Consider the following 22,895-nt stretch of genomic DNA (forward strand, 5'->3'; position numbering starts at 1 on the left):
AAATTACTTTAAATATTAAAATACATTAAAAATATTAAAAAAACAAAATAATGATGATAAAAATTAAAAAATTTAAGTATTTTTATTTTTAAAATATATATATATATATATATGTATATATATAATAATAAAAATTAAACTAGGTTTTAGAAAATGAAAAAAATAAAAAGATTGAAGAAATAAATTATAATTATGAAAGAAATAAAATATTAGAAAAAGATGATAATAAAATTGTTAAAATAAAATAAATGGAAAATGATATTAATTTTAAAGAAAATTAAATATAGATTTATAAACAGGAAAAATATTAAAATGAAATTGATTTATAATAATGTATATTATAATTTTAGTTAATAAAATAAATAAAATAAAATAAATAATACGATATTTATTAATATTTATAAAATTGCTTAAGAGATAAAAATGAGGTTTTAAAAGAATTGTAAATTAAAAAAAGTAATAATCAAAATAAGCTAAATTAAAATAAAGATGCAAAGTATATTTATATTTATATATATAATATTATTTTAATTTTTTGTTTTTATTTTAAATATAAGAAAGTTTTGGATTTAAGAATTAAATAATAGCAATAATATTTTAAAATAAATGAAAGCTAATATTAATATAGAAAAAAATGAATTATATTAAATATATTAAAAATTAATGTAAAATTATGAAAAAATAAATAATCCGAATTAAAAATAAAATATTTATTAAAGAGAAAATTTAAAATAAGATATTGAAATATATAATAATGACGTAAAAATAATAAAATAAAATGAAAATTTTATAAGGAAAATCGAATAAGTATTATTAGAATTATAAAAATAATTTAATAAAGCAATAAACAAGAACCTAAATGATGAAAATTTATAAAAAACATATAAAAATTTAATATAAGCTTTAAATGAAAACAATATATAAAAATTAAGTTTAATAAATTCAAATGTAAAAAATAAATTAAAAATAATAATATATTAATTAAAAAAGAATAAAATTTCAAGTGAATCTTTAATTATTTATTAATTCAATGAAAATTTATAAGAAATTAATATAGTTTTTTAAGATTAATAATAATAAAATAGCTTAAATACATAAAAAATAAATACAGAAATTAACATGAATAAATAACATAAAAAGAACATTATTTAATAAGAAAATATAAAGAAAATATTAGAAAAAGCCGAATATGAACGCAAATAAAATTAAATAAAAATAAATAATTTAACTTAAAAAAACCAATAGAACTATAAAAAATAATACAATGAATAATTAAATAATACATTCAAATATCATTAAGAATAATTAAAAGACTTAAAATAAACATTAAATAAAATAGTAGAAAAAAGAATAAATTAATAATATAAAGTATACTGACTGAGTTATTTTTTTTTAAAAAAATAAAATAAAAAAATAACATTATTTATTTATTTATAAAAAAAAAAAAATACACTTTTTTATATAAATATATATTCAAAATAAATCTATTGGTATTATTTATAAAGCTTTTCTAGCTCTAATTATACTTTAAGGCATGTTTTTAATAAGTTTAAATTAAATCCATAAATAGGCTATAATAATCATAAAAAAACAACAATACCAGCTATATTTTTTCCAATTAAATAACTTTTACATTTCTTCCTCAATAATAAGCCTTAATCCATCTTTAAGAGAAAGAAATCCTTTTTTAATATAATGATTATTAAGTTAATTAATATCTAGAATAGATTAATTAATTTCTTATATTTTTTTTTATTTTAATAATGGTAATATTTCTTATGTTTTCTAAACAAATAAATCCATACCGTCTTTTAAACCACTTTTATAGAGAATTCCTTATGAAAATGTTTCACATTCTTTAATATTTTCTATTTCTTCTTTAGGGAAAAGTTAAGGGCATAAATTAGAAAACATGTAATTATTGAAAAGTTATTTCATGTTTATATTATTAATATTTTGTTAGAAATTTTATATATGTTCTTCTTTTTGTTTAATTTATTCGATGTTTTATTCTAATATTAATAATTGGTCTTTATTTAGGACTTATATTTTATCATTTATGATATTAAGTAATATTATATTATTGGTTAGCATATAAAAAGATTCAGAAACAGACGTTGAATTTTCAATTATTACGTATTATTTCATGTCATCTGCAAGGAATTTTTATACTATATAATTAGAAAATAAATAAATGGTAAAAAGTATTATTAAAAGTGTTAAAATGATGATGTTTTTAACTTTATTTTTATCACTTAAAGATTTATGAGTTATATTTTTTTAAAGTATTTTTTTTAAGCAAAATCTTTTTTTTTTCTTATATATTTTCAAGTTCATTATCTTCTTCATCGAAATTCTGAAATTCATCATAATTGGAATTTTTTAAATAATTAATAATATCATTTTCAGTTTATCCACAAATAATAAGAAGTTATTTGGAAAAAGTATAGAATTTTTTCTATATATTTTAAGGAATTTCAATAAATAAATTATAAGCTTTATGTCTATGTTTATTGACTTTTTAAATTAACTAAATACTCATAAAAATGATTAAAAAAATAATAAAAAATGTAAAAATTAACATTATCATATTTAAATCTTCCACATCTAATGCATCTTTTTCAAAAATAAGTATAAATTATGAATAAAAGGACTCTATATTTAAATATAAGTCATTTAGGAGGTTTAATTACATAAAAAGAAGGAAATTTTCTTGTTTTTTTTCATCTCCAAGTATTTTTTTCGAAGCTATTATTATTTCATTCATTGAGTTTTTAAAAGTATATGTTTTTTCCTCTTTTTCATTTATTTTTAACTATAAAGTTTCCTTCTCGAAATTTTTAGTAAATGAAGAGTAATTTTAGTCTAAAAAATTATTAATTTCTTCGATATTTTATGTACTTTTTTTCATATCAGTTTTCCATTATTTATTTTGCTAAAAAAGTTCATATTCTTAAGTGTAAAAAAGAAGACTCTAAAATTCAGTTTACAGTTTATTTGTTAAAGCAATTAATTCCACATTACTTTTATGGTCTTTAAAATTATATGTTGTATAATGCCATTCCGCAAAAATTACGCAGTTTAGAATTACAAGGAAAACTATACCTATTATTCTTAATATATAGGCACTTCGAGGTATATTTCTTTTATTTTAAAGCTTTATTATATCAGCTTTTATTTTTTTAGTCTTTTTATCATCTATGTTCTCACTACCTATTAAATGTTGTGAAATATTATATTCAGGAAAGTATTATTTTAAATCTTTTTCGTTCGTTTTTAAAAGCTCGAAACCTTCGTCTTTATATTAGGAAATCTCTATTAGATATTTTATATATTAGACTTTTAAAGTATTGGGTATTTCCGCATGTTATTAGTTTATTTAAATCCAAATTTAGTGAACGTATTCATTATTTTACTAGATTAATTAAGTTAGAAAATCTAGTTTTTCTAAGTCTATTTGTTCGTTTTGACAAAGATCCCATAGTTATAGATAATAATAAGTTCCGGTAGTTATTTATTATCTTAGTTAATTAAAATCACTAATATTAAAATTCTCTAAATCTATTGAAATGTTGGAATTATTTTAATTTAATTTCATTTACATTTATTTTTGTTTTGTATATATTTTATTGAAAAAATATGTTTTTTGTTTTGTTTTTGTTTTTGTTTTTATTTTTTTTTTATTATAAAAAAATTGTACTTTTATACTTTTTTTATTTATTTATTCCTTTTTTTTTTTATTAATTAAAAAAATTTATTTTTTATAAAAAAAAAAAAACTTCAAAATAATTTTTAACAAATATCTTCTAAAATTTAACTTAATTCAGTATATTTTTCTTCATTTATAGTTAAAAATAAAATAAAATCAATTATTCCTTATTATTGAAATAAAGAGAACATTTTTTCTTATTTTTAATTAACATTTAGTATTATTATAATATAATAAATGCTCAAAACTACATAAAATCTTGTTTAAAATTCAATTTCTTCATATATCTATTTAAAAATCTATAAAAAATTATATTTTTGAATTAAACTAAGTATTTATTAATCATCCGAGTTTAAAATAAGTTTACAAAAAAATAAAAGTGTTTAATTCTAATCTTAATGAATAAAATTAATTAATAAAGGAATTATCTATTCGTATTATTTAAAAAACAAGTCAATTTATTCTAAATGAATTTATTTATTTTCGTCAAAAAAAGAACTAAAATATAAACAATTTATCCTTAAAATTATAAAAATACTGCTTTCGAATTTAAAATAATTAATAAAATATCAAAAAAACCCCAAAAAATCAACTAAAAATATGTTTAAGAATCACCTTCTTTAGCCAAAATTAAATATAAATTTAAAAAAGTGTTTATTAATGAGAAATTTTATATATTATTTTTCACAAAAACATTTATTTGTATAATAAAATCATGCTATAAATCTATAAAAAATGCTATATTATCTTAAAAAGATTCCTTATTGAGATTTTCGAGAATATTTGTGAATATTCTAATTATTAATTCCTAATTATTATATATTGAATTTTTTCTTTTAAAAAGCTCATATAAAAATCTTGTTGTCAAAAAAATATTATCTATTTCTTAATTATAGGTTATTATTTCTATAAAATTTAATGTTTTTTCTTGTATTTGAGGATTCTATTCTTAATAATTTATTAAGTTTTTGAAAATTCCATTTAAAATTAAAGAGTCTTTATTTATTAAATACTCTTATATATATTGAATATTTTAGTATATTAGTTCAGTTGATAGTCTAATTATTTAATAAGTTTTTTATAAATCAAAATCATTTTATAGATATTCTATTAAATGATTATTTAATTGAGTATTAGGTAAAAATAGTTATATTATTATTTAATGTAAATCATTAAATTATTGATACTAATTATTTGAGATTATTTAAATAAGTATTTATAAACATATTTTTAATATCTTTTTTATATTATTTAAAAAAAATATAAAGAAAGAATAAATATTATATTATATAAATTTGAACATTTTTTTTTTTTATAAATATAAAAAATATAAACAATAAAAATAAATATAATAAAATGTATTAAATACATTTTTATACAGATTTTCAAAAAAATATGAAAAAACTTTATAATAAAAATAAATAAAAATGGAAAAAAAATATTAATATCAATCATATAATAATTATTTTATGTAAATTTTCAATATTATAAAAATGAATAAATGAAATATCAATAAATAATTGAATTTATGTTTATATTAAATAAATAAAAGAAATAATTGATAAAAAAATAAAATATTAAATGAATAAAAAATAATATATATATATATAATATATATATATATATATTTATTTATATATTTATATATATATATTTATATATATATGTTTATATTACTTCATCTTCTTCATAAAAATTTGAATATTTTTATTATAATATATATTATATTTAAGAAGGAAATTAATTTTAATTTTCACTTTTTATTATATTTATATTTTATTCTAAGGATTTTAATATTTCTTATAAGTTTTTTTTAAATCATAAAAGTTTCTTTTTGATATATCTTTTCTTTATATTATTATTTATAATTAATTTATTTATTACTGCTAACTTATTATTTATACATTTTTTTTTATATTTGTTTATTACATTCTATTCATATTAATTATCTACGTATTTTTTCTCTTTCTTATTTCTTTTTAAAATTTAGTTTTTTAGTTATATAAATGCCTTTTTATTATATCTTAGTTTTCTTAATAATAATATTCTTAATTTATTTTTTCCATATTTTTTAATTTTTTACTATAATATTTATTTAGCTTAAAAACTTAATTAAATATTTTTTTTTTTTAATTTAGAAAATTTTTATATTATAATTAATTTTTGCTAAATATTTTAAATATAAAAATAATATATATATATATATATATATATATAAGCATTTTAATTTTATTATTTTTTTATTTTCATTTTCAACACATTTAAATATAATATTATTAACTTTAATACATAGGCTAAAAAGATGGTAAATTTACTATTACTTTATTAGGTAAATTAAAAAATCTTTTAAGTATCATACAAGTTTATAATTGATTAGGAATATTTTATTTATTTTTACAATTTGTATCACATTAATATACTTAATGAATAATACTATAACCAATCGCAAAAGCAGTCTAGTATATATATATATTTTTTTTAATAAAAATACAAATATAAATAGAAATTACTTTTATATTTTAATATTTAAAAGTTGATCTAGACACATTATTTTATGGATATAATGGGTCAAATATTTATATTTTTCCTTAATTTAAAAGATCCTATATTTTATTAAAATATAAATATGTATATATATATAAATATATATATATAAATAAATAAATATATATATATATATATTATTTTTTTACATAACTAGTATCTATTATATAAGAATTGACATTATTCTATGATTCGATTCTATAAGGTTTAACATATTTATATTTATAATCATCCATTCCATAAAATAATAAAAAATCTACTAGAAGTTAACCTAAACAAGGCCAATTATATTCATTATTTTCATTTAATCGAATATCTTCAAATTTTAATTTCATCTTTTTTTTATTTTTTTAAATAAATAAAAAAAAAAACACACAAAAATAAAAATAAAAACAAAAACAATAATAATAAAAAAATACTTATAAAAAATAAACAATCATTAAAATTAAAGAATATGAGCTTAATCCACCTGTATAAGTATCATTTAAGTCTGAAGTATAAAGGAATTATTTCAGTACCAAAGCTAATCCTTTTAAAGGTTTATAAAAGCCTAAATATTCATTAACTAAATCCACACATTTTAATCCATTATGCATTGGTTCTTAGATTGTAATATCTAATCTTTTGCCTTTATATTCTTTAGTACATGTAATTTTGAGTACTTAAATAATTGCTTTGGAAATATGTTATGTAGAAAAAATAAAATCCTTTTGTTTTTTTAATAAATTTTCTATATTCATTAATATTTGATTTTGGTTTTCACTAAAAGACTCGATTTAAATAACTAAATCAATATCAGACCAAGGCAGGCAAAGCTAAGTTGCAAAAGATCCATATATATGTATTTTAGCATTTTAATATTCCTAGTTTATTGTATTAGTGAATTTATTTATTAATTGATCGAATAAAAGCTTATTTAAACTATTATAAGAGTCTACTTCCTATTCAAATTGCTTTATTTCTTATGTTAAAAATGGAACTAATTATTAACAGTTCATAATTTGAGTTTCTTATAATTCAACATCGTAACGAGGGTATCTATCGAAACATTTTTAATCTAAAATATCATCTTAACAACTTATTAGGATTTAATTTTGGTTTTATGTTATTTAATTTTAGGGTAATGGTTTGTTTTCTAGCAATTATTATTTTTCAGATATTTGTAATTTTTCTGAATTTTTTTATTGTTTTTGTTAATTTTATAAATCCTTTTTGGTGAGTTTTTTATTTTTTATAGAAAATAAAAATTTACTTTTATTTATTCACTTGCCATTTTTAATCTCATTTCTGTATCTTTTATTCTCGCTTCCATATCTTTTAGTCGAGATTCTCTGTCTTTTAATTTGATTTCTAATTAAATGCATTTTGCTTAACAATTTTAATTTGAATATTATTAACTGTTTTAATACAATTCTATTATTCTCTTTTATTTATATTGTTTAAAGTTTATTATTTTTAAAAATAAAATAATACTTTAGTATCTTCTTTTAATTCTTTCATATTTTATTATGTTGATATATTCACTACGTATACATTTGGCTCATTATTACACTTTTTAATTATATTATTATTTACTTCTATATATTATCTTGGAGGTTGATTATTATTATAAATTTGCTAATTAAGATAATTCTAAACATCTTTTTTTTTAATAAAATAATATAAATAAAATAGAAGTTAATTATAATTAAAGAGTATTGTTAAAAAATATCAATATATGTTTAGTTTTTAAATTCAAATTAAATATTTTATATTTATTTGTATTTTATTTACTTTCTTTTTTTTCATTTCTAATAATTTATCTTATTTAAAATAAAAAAATTGTAAAATTTATTAATATTATTTATACTATGATCCATCAATGATAAAATCTACTGAATTTAATTAATTTTGAATTTAATTATCTCCTTCTTCTATGTATTTATCAATATTCATTTTAATAAAATATTAATATATTTTTTTTTAATTTTATATAAATATATAAATTAAATTTTTAATTTATTATATAAAATAAATAGATTTGAGGAATATAATACAATATAAAATAAATTATAAAATTATTTATTTAATATATATTTATATATATATATATATATATATATATATATATATATATATATTTATACTAAAAAAAGATAATGACTAAGAATAGATAAATAAAAATTATTTAAAAGATATTAATAAAATAAAATAATTTTAATAATGATATAATAATAAGCAAAAATGGATTAAAAAAGATTCGAGGAATTAGTATAAGATGCAAAAGATTGCGATCCTGATAAAAAATTTATGGCCGCAAATGATTTATCAAATGCTTTATCAAAATATTAACTTTAAGCAAAAGACTATGATAAAGTTGTATCTATATTATTAACTTAATTAAATGATGAATCTTCTGAAGTTTAAGGTTATATATATTTTATTTTCAATTTGAGTTAAATTACAAATACATAGGAAATTCTATTAGATGTCTTTCAAAAATTATTTCAAAATTATAAGAAAGTTAAATAGAGAATGTGGCTAAGACAATGATTTAAAAAGTTATAGAAGACAGAGGAGAATATAAAGATGTATATGCTACTTGTTTAAAAACTCTTATAAATGATGTTCCTTCTAATTATGCTAAATCTGTCTAGCCTGTATTTTTACATGCAGTTACCAGTATTATATAATATAATTTTTTAAATAAAAAAATATTATTTAGAGATGGAATAAAATAAAGGAGAAAAAAATTATGAAGTTGAAGAAGAACTTTGTGATATTTTAAATATTCTTTTCAAAAAATGGGCATAAGTACTTTCTACTTAAAATATGAGTATGAAAAGCTTGACTAATATTCTTATGAGTAAAAATATATACATATTTAAACAAATATATATATATAAATATAAATATAAATATAAATATATATAAATATAAATATATAACTTATTATATAATTAATTATATATATATATACAAATATATATATTTAATAATATAAAATTTTAATTTAAAACAGATAATATTCTTAATATTGATAGAGTTTCTTTAAAAAAAAAATCTTGTAGTTGCTTAGGTAGTTTAGGGCTTCTTTTGCCTAAAGATGAAGTAATAAAAACTGTAAACACACTTTTAGAAAATTTAAAAAAACCTCCTTTAAATTAATTAGTATTTAATATTAATATATTCTTTTTTATATTATTATTTTTTAAAATAAAAATTATTAGTATTATTATTTAAAAGAAAAATAAATTTTTATTATTCATGCTATAAGTGCTTTATCAAAAACAGTATCAAGAAAATTAGGAGTCTGTTTAAAATAGATAGTTTAATTGATAGTATCTAATATATAAGAATATATGACTGGAATAGAAGAATATGATTAAATTATAATTATTTCGGAAATGTTTGAATTATATTTAGGAATACTAGAAAATTTAGTTAAAAATTCACATGACGAGACAAAAGAATTTTTCAATTAAATAATTGATTTAACATCTGAATTAATAAATTATGATCCAAACAGAACTGCATAAATAGATGATTAATAAGAAATGGAAATCGAATGTAATATAATTTTATAAATAAAATAACATATTTATTGTAATATTCATTAAATATTTTAGAAGATGAAGAAGATTATGATTATTATTCAGAAGATTAAGATTCAGATGAATGTTCATGGAGAGTAAGAAGAGCATCTTTATAATTAATAGAAACTTTAGTAAAAAGTGATAGCGAATTAATAAAATATATATTCGAAAAATGTATTTCTTAAAATACTTAAAAAAATATCATTTAAAGGTTAATGGAAAAATATGAAAATATTAGATTTGCTAATTTCTAATGTTTATAAACAGTTATTAAGTCAATAGTTATTTCTGACGGAAATTAAGATAAAATAGAAGATGAAGATTTAGATTTTGGGTAAACTCTGTTTTTGGTTCGTGTAAAATCTTCAGTAAAAGATTTTAATATATCAGAAATTATTAATGACATATTAACTAAAATAGAAATAATTATAACTAAAGTATTTTTTTTAAAAAAAAATAATAAAAAATATAATATTTTATAATTAAATATATATAATAAAAAAAAATATAAAATAAAAAAATTAAAATTAAAATTAAATATAAAATATTATAATTATTAAAAATAATTTTATTAATTAATATGAATTATTAAATAATATACTTATATATATATATATAATATATAAATATATATTTATGTATATATATATTTATTTTATATCATAATTATTTTTTTTAAATTCAATTTATATTTTTTTATTATTTTTAAATAATACTTTTATTTATTTATATTAGGAAAAAAAAAATTCATAAGCTGTATAAGTAAGCGCTTTTAAATTAATTGAAAGTGTATGTGGAAATTTAAGCAGATAAATAATAAGCGAACCTAAAATTTGGCAAAAAGCCTTAAATTTAATTTAAAATACAATTTAAAATAAACTAAGTGCAAACGAATTAAAAGTTTTATCATTTATTAGTTTAAGAAAATTATTAAAAAACTAAAATGAAAATTCTAACTGCATTTAGCATGTTTAAAAGAATGTTTTTTAAATTTTCAAATTATGTTAATTAGGTTTAACCTAGGAATATTTTAAAATAATAAGTGAAACATTTAGATGTTTGAACTCTTTATTTGAAATTATAAACAAATAATTTAAAAGTTAAGATTATATATAGGAAATTCAGACAATTTTCCCCTAAATATTAAGTAGATTGAAAAGTTCTGATATTGATCAAGAAATAAAATAGTCTGTTTTAAGTTGCAGTTCTTCCCTTTTACTTAATGTTCATTTAAATTTGAATGTTTAATAATTAGAGGAAGTTTTTAGTGCAGTCAGTGAAAAAATAAAGAGCGAAACTAAAAAGATTCCCGTTTTAAAATTGATTAAAAAAGTCCCTGTTTCAATCACCTCATAAATTTAAAGTAGTAGTACTATTTTGGCTACTTTAAATAAAATTTCTTTGGATATTTCAGACTTTTTATAAAAATAAGATAGATCTTTAAGAGTCTCGTCTTTGGAAGCTTTGGAGAAGTTAATTTAAATTCTAAGTGAATCTAAAAATGTACTCAATGAATAAACTAAAGACAATATTATACAAAAATCATGTGATTTCTTAAATGATAAAGACACATATATAGCTCAAATTGCACTTTAGTTAATCCGAAAAGTAATTTAAAACTCGCCTAAAAATTCAAATTCTTATATTTAATTATAAAATACTATAATATAATTATGTAGTTCTTAAATAGTTTCCTCTACATCTTCCTTTAATTCCCTATATGATGTTTTTGGAGAATTATCAGCTAAAAATGTGCTTAATAGAAAATAATGTATAGATAAATTATATGAAAACTCAAATAAAGATTCTTTAAATTCCATTTCTAAGGCTATTTGTGCTATTATTTTATAATCAACTGAAAATGACTTTTTGGACTTTTTATGCACATCAGCCTGTAATATAAATGAAAATAGTCTCAAGAGATAGGTTTCTTTATATACTTTAGGCGAATTAGGTAGACATATAAATCTATGTAATGTAAATAATATTCTTAGTAAAGTAGAGGAAATTGTCAATAATAACAAAAATAATAACGAAGATATTCGAATTGCTGCCTCATTAGCTTTAGGAGGTATTGCATTTGGGAATTTAGAGTAGGTTTTACCTTAAGTAATATAGACTATTAATATAGGGTAAGAAGGGCAGTATTTAATGTTGAATGCCTTGAAGTAAATTATTGAACATTCTAGTGTTTTATCTCCTTCTATTATATAGATTATTCCGAATTTATTTAAAGCAGCTTAGAAAGATGATGAGTCTTTATGTAATATTATTTCGTATATTATCGGGAAGGTATGTCTTTTGGATATTAGGAGTATGAAATAATTAATTATTTAGAATTTGAAAAATAAAGAAAATAATAATATTAGATATACAACAGCCAGTTCTTTTAAATATTTTTGTGTTAAAAATGTTAAAGTCGAAAATGAAATTAAAGAATTAACTTTTGAATTGTTAGAGAATATCTAAGATTCCAATTTTAGGACTAGGGCAGCTATTTTAAAGTCTCTAAATGTAATTGCATATAATATTCCACAAGCGATATTACCTCATGTTAGTAAATAAGAGTTCTTCTTGCCTTTATAGAAAAGCTTGAAGCTGTTTTAGGTTAAAGAAATTGATTTTGGACCGTTTAAATAGAAAAATGATGAAGCTGAACCGGTTAGAAATGCAGCATTTTCACTAGTAGATACTGCTATTGATCATTTACATTATAGAGGAGTTGAAAATTTCGAAAGGGAAATTATTTAAGAGGCTTTAGATTAATTTGGTATGTTATATTTTATATATATTTATATAATAATATATATATTATAGCATGTGAATCTTCAGAAGATATTAAAATTTTGAGATTTTAAATTATTAAAAAATTGGCTTTAAAAGTACCTCTTAAAGTTACTCCTTTCTTAGATAATATTTCAGAAGTTTTTCTTAATGTACTTAAACCTTATGCTAGTAAAAGTGATGGTGATAGAGCTGCTGATATGATTAGAATTGGGTTAAAGACTGTTGTGACACTTAAAAATATTGCTGAAGATGAAAATAATTAGAAATATATATAATTTTGGGAATTAGTTATGAAAACCGAGAAATTTAAGAATATTATTAATTAAATGTTTAATTGATATTATTCACTTCTTTTTTTTATTTTTTTCTTTTTTATTATTATTTAATTTTTAATTATTATAATTTTTTTATTATTAATAAAAATTTATTAATTTAATTTTTTTTTTTTATAAATAATTTTAATAAATAAATTTTTTATTTATAAATTTTTTTTTTCTAAATAATATTTTATTAATATAGTTAATATTAATTATAATTTAATTAAAAATTATTATTAATTAATCATATTAATAGAAAAAATACAATATTTTTATTAATTTATATATTTAATAATGATTTATATAGTCTCTAAAAATACATATCAAAAATTTATTATTAGATACATAAATAAAAAATATTAAATAATAATATCTTTTTTTCAAATAAAACAAATAAATACCGAATTTTTAAATTAATAAATTTAATATATAATTTTTCAAAAAAAAAAAAAAAAATTATCAAAATATTTTCAAAATTTAAAAATAATATATAAAAAAATATATATATAAAAATAATAATAAACGATAATAAAAATGAATACTTTTTTTAGATGTTTTAAACATCCATTAAAGAAAGTAGAAGCCTTATGTACAGATACAACTTGTAATAATTATAGGTTTTTTTGCATTTAATGCTTTTTCGATTATTCTGATCATTTTATAAATCATAAACAAAATATTCATGAAGTCAATAACATTTTAGAGTTTTATATAAAAAATATATAATAGAATTCTTATATAGATTAAAGTTTATAAAATATGTTTAAGAGTATAAAAGATTATGAAATATAAATCGAATAAAAACGTAAAGAATATATAAAAATAATAGATGATATATAAAGAACTTTTGAATAGGAAAAAAAATAAATAATAACAGAGATACATTCATATCTTTCGCATATTTAATAAAGTTTATATTAAAACTATGAAATTATTAATTAAAAATATAGAATGTAAAACTTAGATTGTTTAGATTTGAGCAAAATTGAAAATGAGAAGGAAATAACAGATTATTTTGAGAAAATTATTTTTAGCTAATAAATATATGTAAAATAAGAATATGATAATGAAGCTTTTTAATTTTATAATAATATTTAAAAAATATTATTAGAATTAGAAATTGTTTAAAATAATTAAGTTTAGAATTATATAATAAATTAATAAAATATATTCAAAAATAAGTTTAAAGAACTTAAAAATTTACTTTTTTAATAATAAAATAACAATCTCTCATTTATTAATAATAAAGAACAATATTCTAGTATAAAAAAAATTAAATCCCCATCTTCGTTTGAAAATAGTATAGCTAATTATTTTTCTATAAAAAATTAAGATGTAAATAATATTATAAATAGCAAAAATATCAATAATAATAATAATAATAGTAATAATAATAATAATAATAATAATAATAATAATTATAGATAAATTTTTAATAATATTGAAAATAATTTTATGAATAATTAAAATAAATAATATTAATAAAATTTATAAAATTAAACTCTTAGTTTAAAAAATAATTAAGCTTTTTATTCTAAAGGTTAACCTTAAATTAATAAAAATAATATAATAAATCAAAATAAAAATTAAATTGAATAAAATATGGATTTGATAGTTTAAAAAAATAAAAATGAGATTAATGCTAATAATATAGAAATTTTACAAATTGATAGTTATATAGATGATTAAAATTAGTATGACATAAATAAATATGAAAATTAAAATAATATATTAATTAAAAATTTAAAAAATTTAAAAATAAATAATAATAATAATAATAAAAATAATAATAATAATAATTTTAATAATAATAATAATTATAATAATTCATTTATCTAAAATACAAATAAAAATTAAAATAATAACATCAGTTAAAATAACATTAATAATAATTTTAGTTAAAATAATATTCACTACATTAGTTCAAGAAATATAGATTAGAAATTAAAAAATTCTTCTCAATCAGCATCTATATTTCCGTAAAACCCTATCGAAGACACCGACTATCTTCACACTAAAGGAATATTAGCATTAATAGTTTTTCAAGAAGATAACTTAAAAAAAATTATAGCCTCAGGATCTTTAGATTGCACAATAAAAATATGGAAATTACAATCAAATAGCTTTGATTTAATAAAAACTTTAAAAGGACATAAAGCTTATATATCTTGTTTACTCAAAATAGAAAAGGACAATAATATATTTCTTGTCTCAGGTTCATAAGATGGCGCAATAATAATATGGAATCCTATTTTATAAGGGCATGAATTACTTTTTAAATTTGAAGATCATACAGATTTAATTTGTTAAATTATATATTATGACAATGAAATATATACATGTAAAAAAATTATATTTATTTTAAAACAAATATTTTAAAAATGAGGTTCATTAGATAAAACTATAAAAATATTAAATGTAGATACATTGAATTATACATTTGAAATAAAAGAGGAATAAATTGCAATTACTAATATGTGTTTATTTTAAAATTTTTAAACGAAATCTGTTTATATAGCAGGAGCTTAAGGTACAGGCTTTAAAATTTGGCAAAAGAAAGAAAATTAACAAAATTTTAGACTTAATTTTTATAATAATCAAGCTCATAAAAGTGGAATTTCATGTATTGAAAAAATAAGAAAAAATAATGTGGATATAATAACTGCTGGAAACGACGGAATTATTAAATTATGGAATTTATAATAAGGATAATGTATTTAATAGTTATTTGGACATTGTAATATTGTGTTTTAATTTTGGTATGATGATATTTTGGGAATTTTGTATACTGGAAGTACTGATAAAAGTCTAAGAGTTTGGGATATGGAGAAAGAAATTAAAATCATAAAAAATGAAAATTTATATAATGAAGAATTTATTAAAAAAGGATAGTTTATTGTTTTTAAAAATAATAAATTTATACTAGCAGCTTCTAATAATTCTAATATTATATCAGTAATTTTATTTTGAACAAAAAATAAATATGTATATAAAATTTTATTTATATTTTATATAATTATTATTCTTATTAAAATATTATATATTTAATTTTTTTTCATTCGTTTTCTTCTTATAATAATATATATGACTCTCTATCCAGAATTTAAAAAGCAATAATTAAAGGTTTTATACTAGATATAGTGGAATTATTTTATGTCATTTTTTCAAGTAAAATATCTGTGATATTAAGCCAATCTTCTTTTTATTTATCATCTATAGACTTTATATTGGAAAATCTCTATTTTATTTCTTAAATATTAACTTCTAATTATTAAATTATTTAATCATATTTTTATTTTATTTAATATTAATTTGTTATATTTAAAAATCTATCTTATGATTCATCTGTAAATAATTCATATTCTAAACTTATTACTGCAAATTTATCAAAAGAGAAATTCTTTTCTCCTTCATCATCTATTATATCTGCATTTTCCTAAAATATTTAATATAATTGATAATCATCGAATTTGTCAGGTTCTATATGTCTATTTAAAAGACTCCATTCTGAAAAGTTACATTTTTTATTTCCATCTAAATCACAAGCATTAAAAGCATTTATTACATATTATTTTGCTCTGTTTATTAATATTTTATATGTCTGGAGTAATCTAAACATATATTAATCGAAATCTATTATTTATACTTTATTATTGTCATAAAATTTTAATTATTCCAAATCTATTCGCAATTCTTAATTTTCATCAGGTTTCATTCTAGAATCGCCAAATTAACTTATATAATGAACAGCTTTTATATATGGTACTATATATTCCTAATCATTTTCTGAATTTAAATAATGTTTTCCTATTATATAAAATTAAAATAAACTAAAATATATAAATAAAAATTTTATATATAGAAATTAATATAAAAAATATAAATATAAATATTTATATAAAAAATGTAAATATATAATATATACATATAAATATATATATATATATATTTATATATATATATATTTATATATATATATTTATATTTATGAATCTTATTTACCTGCTTATGAAACATTATTTATAAAATCAAGAACATCTATATATTTATTAAATTCTTCTGTAGAATAATTTTAACTAATTTCTTATAAATTTAGAAATTTAGAGAACATATTAACTCTGAAAATATGTAAATATTTTTTTACTGAAAGAATTAAAATTAAAAATTTTTAATCCGCAATTTTTTTAATTGCATACATTTAACTATAATAATTATATGAATAATTACAAAATTCTATGTCTTTTATGCTTGCGTTTTCTTTGGTCTAGTTTAATCTTTCATTATATATAGTATTTATCTATTTAAGAACAGTTTTTAGACTCATATAGTTATTAAATTTAGTTATTTTTAAATTTTTAGTTTATTCTATTATTTTTTTTCCTACATTTGTATTCTTTTAAAATTCATAAGCTATATTTATTTTTTTCCCTAATTCAAATCCTTTTGGTATAATTTATGCTTTTCTAACTTTTTATAAATTATGATCATGTTAATTTTAAATGTTTTTTTTTTTATGTTCATTTGGAATTTCTTCCTCGGATTTTTTTTTTTCGATAGGATTTTCTTGTTTAGTATTTATTTCTTGATTTTTTAATTTTTCTTTTATTATTTCTTCATTTATTTATATTATTAAATTTTCTTTTTCGTTTAATTTACTTTTTAAAACCTCTATTTGATATTCTAGCTCTTTTATTTTTACGTTTAATTTTCCGTTTTAAATTATCGTTAATTAATACATTTAATTTAATTCTGGTTGATTTTCGTTTGACTATTCTTAAAAAAAATTAAATTATTTAATTTCTTATATTATCTTTATTATATTATTCTAAGTTAATATTTATTTTAAGCAATTTTTAATTATTTAATTGTTTTTTTCTTGTTCGCTTTTTTGAATTTCCATTAAATTTTTTTCTATTTAATTATCATTTTGATATTAATTTATATTTTATTCATTTTAAACCGAAAAATTCAAAAAGAATGGCTCAAATAGATTTTCAATAATATTTTTGAATTAACATACAAATGAAGTATTGATTTTAGATTTATTTTCATTTTATTTTTAATTTGTGTTTTATTCAATAATTAATTATTATTTACATTCAAAAAGTTAAAAATAATCATCAAAAACTTCTTAAGAAGTAAAGATTTAATCGTATTTTAAATCTAATAAAAGCACATTATCTGTTTGAGTATTTTTTTCGAAAAAAAAAGAATTTAAAAATTCTTAATAATCAATTTAAGTAGTTTTATTTTCTATTTTTATATTAATTTCATTATTTATGAAATTTAATTATTGAATATTTATTATTTCTTAATTATCATTTTCATCATTTTAAAAAATAAAATTATTATTCTCAATTTCATCTTAATTTTCATCTTCTTCTTATTCATCTACTTATATTTTTAAGTTTTAAGAAATATTCTGTTATTTTTTTATTTGTGTTTCAGATAAGTTTATACTAATGGCTTTTTCTTAAGAAAGCTTTCTTTATTATTATATTTTCAATTTTTATAATTTTATTTTTTCGCCATAATTTTCGATTATATTGTCTACTTTTTATTTTTAAAGAAAATGTTTTTTTTTTAAATATTAACAAATAAGTTTTGTTTTAGTTAACTCTTAAAGATTTTCTTTAATTTTTAAGTCTTTTTCGTTTATTTATTCTAGTTTTTCTTTTATTGTTTATTCAAATTCATTTATTTAGTAATATAGACTAACTATTTTTTAATTTTTTTGAAATAATTAATCTTTTTATATATATATTAAATCATTTTTTTCTTTTTCTAATTTTTATTTCATATTAGAAAGTTATATTTGAAGTTATTTTTCCTTTTTTTAGGAAAAAGATTTTCTTTGATTTTCCAAAAAAACAAAAAACTCATATTTTTCAAGGCAGTCATTTTTAAGTATTTTTTCAATTTCTAAAATTCCGATTTTGACAATTTCTTCATATTATTTTTAATCAAATAATAAATCATTTATTTTAAAAAATTCTTCGAATTTTTTTTACAATTATTTTATTTCTGTTCTTGCTTTTTTATATTTTTTTTTTTAAAAAAAAAAGTTTTTTATTTACTTGAATTTCCATCCTATATACGGATTTATTATTAAATTTAATTTTTTATAGTTTCAAAATTTTTTTAAAAAGAAGGATTTTTTTCTTTAGATTTTTAGTTAGTTTCTTCTTGACTGGTAGTTGTAATTCTTTGTGAAAAAAATATGTTTTTTTCAATTTTTTATTATAATGTATTTTCTCTTGTACGAGTAGTTTTTATAATATTCCTTGCTGAATTCGGAAAGTCTAAAATTTTTTTATATTGTTGAATTTCTTATAAAATATTTTGTTTGAAAAAATTTTTATCTTAATTGATTTTATTTTTTTTTATTTAAGTTAATAGTCCTTAGTTTTTATTAGCATTTTTTTTTCTTTCTGTTTTTGGCGTATTTTATTAAGAAAAAACAGTTTCTTACGAATTATTATGTAAAAAGGTTTTTGTAAAATTTCTTTATGAAAATTCACTTGAATTGTTATATTTTTAAAATTGAAAAAAACGTTCACACCTCTATTTTAATTCATTAGTAATAAAGTTTTTTTAATTTGATCTATTTATTTTTATGTTTATTTATATAATAAATAGTTAATGTTTATTTCATTATTTAAAAAAAAAAAATATACTTATTACGAATATTAAGTATTTATTTTTAATTATAAAAATTCTTTTTCTTAAGATACGTTTTTTAAGTTTTATCTTTATTGTGTTTTTTATTATATTAAATACTTAAAGTTATTTGTTTAAGACTTGTTCATTTATTTGGTTATTTTTTCTATTTATTATATAGATCTTATTGTACTTTATGTTTAAGCAAAGCGATTAGTTGTGCTTACTGATAAGCATCTTTAATCTTTTAATTTACTTTACATATATATATATATATTTATTTTAAAATTATAATATTTTTTTTTATTTATTTATATTTGAAATTAATTATTCAATTACAAAAAAATACATAATTAAATTAATCGTTTAAATAATAAAATTTATAAATAAATATAAAAGCATAAAAAAATAAATTTAATAAAATATTAGTTAGTTTAACTTAAAAATATAATATATAATTTTTTAAATAAATTTTTATTAATTAATTTATTAAATTAATTATTGATTTTTTCGTTTCTTTTTCTATAACTAATTTATTATTTTCTATTTAATTTTATTTTATATAAATAAAACATTTACTTTACATATATATGTTTATAATCTTTTATAAAAAAGATAATTATTATATTGTTTTTTTATCAATATTTTTTTTTTTTTTTTTTTTCGAAGAAAAAAAAATATATATAAAAATTTACTTTTTAGTTAAAACTAAAAAAAAATAGTTCTATACAAATTAACAAATTATATATAAAGAAATAAAAATTTTAAATAAAATAATTTATTAATATTTTTTTATATTTAAAAAAATAATAAAAAATACAAAATTCAACTAAATCCATCTTTCCCACAACAAAAATTTTTTCTTGGTAAATAAACTCCATCTTATAATTTTTTATTTTTATTAGTAGAAGTATTATAATCATTAGAAATACACAAATCATATATTTCTAAAAATAAAAAATGTATAAAATTAATATATAAAAATATCTATTTTTATTTTATTTTATTTTATTTATTTTATTTTTAAAAAAACCAGAAACTAATTAAGTAAATGCTGTATCAATATTAACGTCTTCTAAAGCGCTTACTTCTATATATTATATTCCACAAGCTTAAGCAAAATCACAAGCTTCATTTAAACTTACAGCCCTTAAATTAATTAAATCGCATTTATTTCCAACCAAAAGAATTTGAGTATGTTTTTCACCATAATCTTTAATCATTTATAACCATTATTCGCAACTTTAAAACGTTGATTTTTTTGATATATCATATATCAACATAGCACCTATTGCTCCTCTAAAATATTATTAAGTTACAGCTTTAAATGTTTCCTAACCGGCTGTGTCCCATATTTATAATTATATTATTTTATCTTCGGCCGTTATAACTCGGTTAGCGAACTCGACTCCGATTGTTGACGTATTGTCTATTTGGAAATCTTCTCGAGTAAATCTTGATAATATATTACTTTTTCCTACTGCTATGTCTCCTTTTATTTTTTATTTTTTCAGTTTTTTTTTTCAGTTTTTTTTTTTCAGTTTTTTTTTTATTTTAATATTTTTATTTATATGACTATATTTGCTATTTTAAATTTTATTATTTACCTACTAATACTATTTTAAATAAAAAATCATAATTATATTTGCATTATTCAATTTCCATTTTTTTTATTTATAATATTTTATTTTATTAATATTTTTGTTTTATATATATATATTTTTTTTTATTTATTTAAAATTTATATTAATTAGTAAATAATTTATTTATTTATATTAATTTTTTATTTATTTAATTATAAATTAAATATATTAAATTATTATTTAAATATTTTTATTTATTTACAAAAAAAAAAAAAATATAATTTATTTATAATAATTAAAATTATAATTTTTTTTTTAAAAAAAATTATAATAATAAATTAAAATTAATTTAAAAAAATAAAATTATAAAAATGCAAATTTTTCTAGAATAATATATAAAAATAAAAAAAACCTAAAAAATCTAAAACGCATCAAAAGAAAAACATTTTAAAAAAAAAAAAAAAAATATGCCGGAAATAAAAAACTCGATTTTCAACGGAGAACGTGAAATAACTCTATCTGATATAAAAGATGCTATACCAGCCCATTTATTTAAGAGATCTGAGCTCCGTTTTTTTATCTCAGTCTTCAATTCTGTGAGCCTAACCCTATTAACAGCTTACATAGCACACAAAGTAATACCTTTATAACTCTCTTATACCCCTTTATGGCTATTATATGGTATAATAAATGGTACAATAGCAGTAGGAATATGGATTTTAGGACATGAATGCAGTCATGGTGCATTTTCTGAAAAGAAATGGGCTAATGATTTATTAGGATATATATTACACACTATAGTTTTCGTGCCTTATTTTTCATGGTAATACTCCCATAATATCCACCATTCGAAATGTAACAATATAATCGAGGATGAGACTCATGTTCCTAAAAAAGAAGGAAATCCTAGACTTTATGTATGGTAGAAAATCAAGGAAAAACTTGGTACTGAATCTTTATCTATTATTTATTTACTTAATTTAACTTTAATTGGATTGCCATTATATTTAATGTTCGGAGCCTCAACAGGTTCTTCTAGAAATTTTAGTTCTCATTTTATTGTACCTAATGATCTTTTTAATGGAAAAATGCTGTTTAAAGTACACTTATCGAATTTAGGAATAGTCTTTGTAATCTATTTGTTATATTTATGGGCTAAAGCTACATGTTTTATGTAAGTTTTGTTCATTTATTTGATTCCTTATGTTGTTGTAAATGGGTGGATTTCAATTATTACTTTCCTATAACATAATGATGAAGATGTTCCTCATTTCGATAATAGAACTTGGAGTTGGCTAAAGGGTGCTATGTGTACTATTGATAGAAATTATCCAGAATACATTAATGCATTGCATCATAATATTGGAAATACACATGTTTTACATCATGTTTTTCATGAATTACCTCATTATCATGCGAGAGAAGCAAATGTTTATTTTAAATAAATTGTAGGAAGTGCATATATTTAAGATAAAAAAACTATATGGTAGGCTATATTATCAAATAGTAAATTAATTTGTGTTAAAGAAAAGGAAGAAGGAGTTTATTATTATAAATGATGTATTTAATAATATATATATATATATATATATATAAATATATAAATAAATATATAAATAAATATTTATATATATTTATATATATTTATTTTATTATAATTATTTATGTATTTATTTTTTATATTTTTTATGAATTATTTTTTAAAATTTTCTATATATAA

At 16.7% G+C, this 22,895-nt stretch overlaps 4 protein-coding genes across 4 annotated transcripts, besides 54 other annotated features; 2 read left to right on the forward strand and 2 right to left on the reverse strand. All coding sequences in view use genetic code 6, as the record gives it.

The window, feature by feature from the left end:
• The first annotated feature begins 93 nt into the window (after positions 1-93).
• Positions 94-124: a microsatellite.
• Positions 125-352: 228 nt separating this feature from the next.
• Positions 353-380: a microsatellite.
• Positions 381-3,640: 3,260 nt separating this feature from the next.
• Positions 3,641-3,682: a microsatellite.
• Positions 3,641-3,685: a microsatellite.
• Positions 3,643-3,685: a microsatellite.
• Positions 3,644-3,681: a microsatellite.
• Positions 3,644-3,682: a microsatellite.
• Positions 3,686-3,701: 16 nt separating the features above from the next.
• Positions 3,702-3,747: a microsatellite.
• Positions 3,748-4,424: 677 nt separating this feature from the next.
• Positions 4,425-4,464: a microsatellite.
• A 291-nt stretch (positions 4,465-4,755) lies between these two features.
• IMG5_023370 (hypothetical protein) lies at positions 4,756-8,188 on the reverse strand (the record flags this gene model as incomplete). The annotated part of the gene is made up of 8 exons (XM_004039369.1): positions 4,756-4,767; positions 5,079-5,113; positions 6,108-6,165; positions 6,220-6,312; positions 6,403-6,588; positions 7,506-7,588; positions 7,829-7,893; positions 8,103-8,188. The coding sequence occupies 8 exons, from the start codon at positions 8,186-8,188 to the stop codon at positions 4,756-4,758; spliced, it is 618 nt and encodes a 205-aa protein (XP_004039417.1).
• Positions 5,305-5,375: a microsatellite.
• Positions 5,900-5,926: a microsatellite.
• Positions 6,328-6,391: a microsatellite.
• Positions 6,610-6,667: a microsatellite.
• Positions 6,628-6,671: a microsatellite.
• A 133-nt stretch (positions 8,189-8,321) lies between the features above and the next one.
• Positions 8,322-8,378: a microsatellite.
• Positions 8,379-8,407: 29 nt separating this feature from the next.
• Positions 8,408-8,467: a microsatellite.
• A 9-nt stretch (positions 8,468-8,476) lies between these two features.
• IMG5_023380 (hypothetical protein) lies at positions 8,477-12,953 on the forward strand (the record flags this gene model as incomplete). The annotated part of the gene is made up of 10 exons (XM_004039370.1): positions 8,477-8,660; positions 8,708-8,914; positions 8,958-9,098; positions 9,255-9,403; positions 9,463-9,802; positions 9,862-10,196; positions 10,945-11,300; positions 11,508-11,996; positions 12,198-12,598; positions 12,646-12,953. 10 exons carry the CDS (start codon positions 8,477-8,479, stop codon positions 12,951-12,953), a joined length of 2,910 nt encoding a protein of 969 aa, XP_004039418.1.
• Positions 9,123-9,235: a microsatellite.
• Positions 9,125-9,224: a microsatellite.
• Positions 10,309-10,384: a microsatellite.
• Positions 10,319-10,375: a microsatellite.
• Positions 10,321-10,362: a microsatellite.
• Positions 10,324-10,373: a microsatellite.
• Positions 10,431-10,478: a microsatellite.
• A 30-nt stretch (positions 12,954-12,983) lies between the features above and the next one.
• Positions 12,984-13,031: a microsatellite.
• Positions 12,984-13,035: a microsatellite.
• Positions 12,985-13,029: a microsatellite.
• Positions 13,036-13,057: 22 nt separating the features above from the next.
• Positions 13,058-13,106: a microsatellite.
• Positions 13,081-13,116: a microsatellite.
• Positions 13,117-13,142: 26 nt separating this feature from the next.
• Positions 13,143-13,176: a microsatellite.
• A 234-nt stretch (positions 13,177-13,410) lies between these two features.
• Positions 13,411-13,455: a microsatellite.
• Positions 13,412-13,453: a microsatellite.
• Positions 13,456-14,297: 842 nt separating the features above from the next.
• Positions 14,298-14,351: a microsatellite.
• A 342-nt stretch (positions 14,352-14,693) lies between these two features.
• Positions 14,694-14,759: a microsatellite.
• A 2,004-nt stretch (positions 14,760-16,763) lies between these two features.
• Positions 16,764-16,917: a microsatellite.
• Positions 16,766-16,888: a microsatellite.
• Positions 16,766-16,917: a microsatellite.
• Positions 16,808-16,880: a microsatellite.
• Positions 16,814-16,874: a microsatellite.
• Positions 16,843-16,917: a microsatellite.
• A 3,130-nt stretch (positions 16,918-20,047) lies between these two features.
• Positions 20,048-20,092: a microsatellite.
• Positions 20,093-20,230: 138 nt separating this feature from the next.
• On the reverse strand, positions 20,231-21,257 carry IMG5_023390 (Ras-related protein Rab11c, putative; the record flags this gene model as incomplete). Its single annotated transcript, XM_004039371.1, has 2 exons — positions 20,231-21,084; positions 21,200-21,257. The coding sequence occupies 2 exons, from the start codon at positions 21,255-21,257 to the stop codon at positions 20,231-20,233; spliced, it is 912 nt and encodes a 303-aa protein (XP_004039419.1).
• Positions 20,584-20,616: a microsatellite.
• Positions 20,585-20,615: a microsatellite.
• Positions 21,086-21,157: a microsatellite.
• Positions 21,093-21,143: a microsatellite.
• A 3-nt stretch (positions 21,258-21,260) lies between the features above and the next one.
• Positions 21,261-21,294: a microsatellite.
• Positions 21,263-21,434: a microsatellite.
• Positions 21,276-21,392: a microsatellite.
• Positions 21,381-21,433: a microsatellite.
• Positions 21,435-21,492: 58 nt separating the features above from the next.
• Positions 21,493-21,544: a microsatellite.
• A 2-nt stretch (positions 21,545-21,546) lies between these two features.
• IMG5_023400 (hypothetical protein) lies at positions 21,547-22,895 on the forward strand (the record flags this gene model as incomplete). The annotated part of the gene is made up of 1 exon (XM_004039372.1): positions 21,547-22,895. The coding sequence occupies one exon, from the start codon at positions 21,547-21,549 to the stop codon at positions 22,732-22,734; it is 1,188 nt and encodes a 395-aa protein (XP_004039420.1). The 3' UTR covers positions 22,735-22,895.
• Positions 22,746-22,819: a microsatellite.
• Positions 22,797-22,865: a microsatellite.
• Positions 22,801-22,860: a microsatellite.
• Positions 22,803-22,878: a microsatellite.
• Positions 22,820-22,885: a microsatellite.

This window comes from Ichthyophthirius multifiliis, assembly GCF_000220395.1.
Source record: "Ichthyophthirius multifiliis unplaced genomic scaffold scaff_1120509249686, whole genome shotgun sequence".
NCBI lineage: Eukaryota > Ciliophora > Oligohymenophorea > Hymenostomatida > Ichthyophthirius > Ichthyophthirius multifiliis.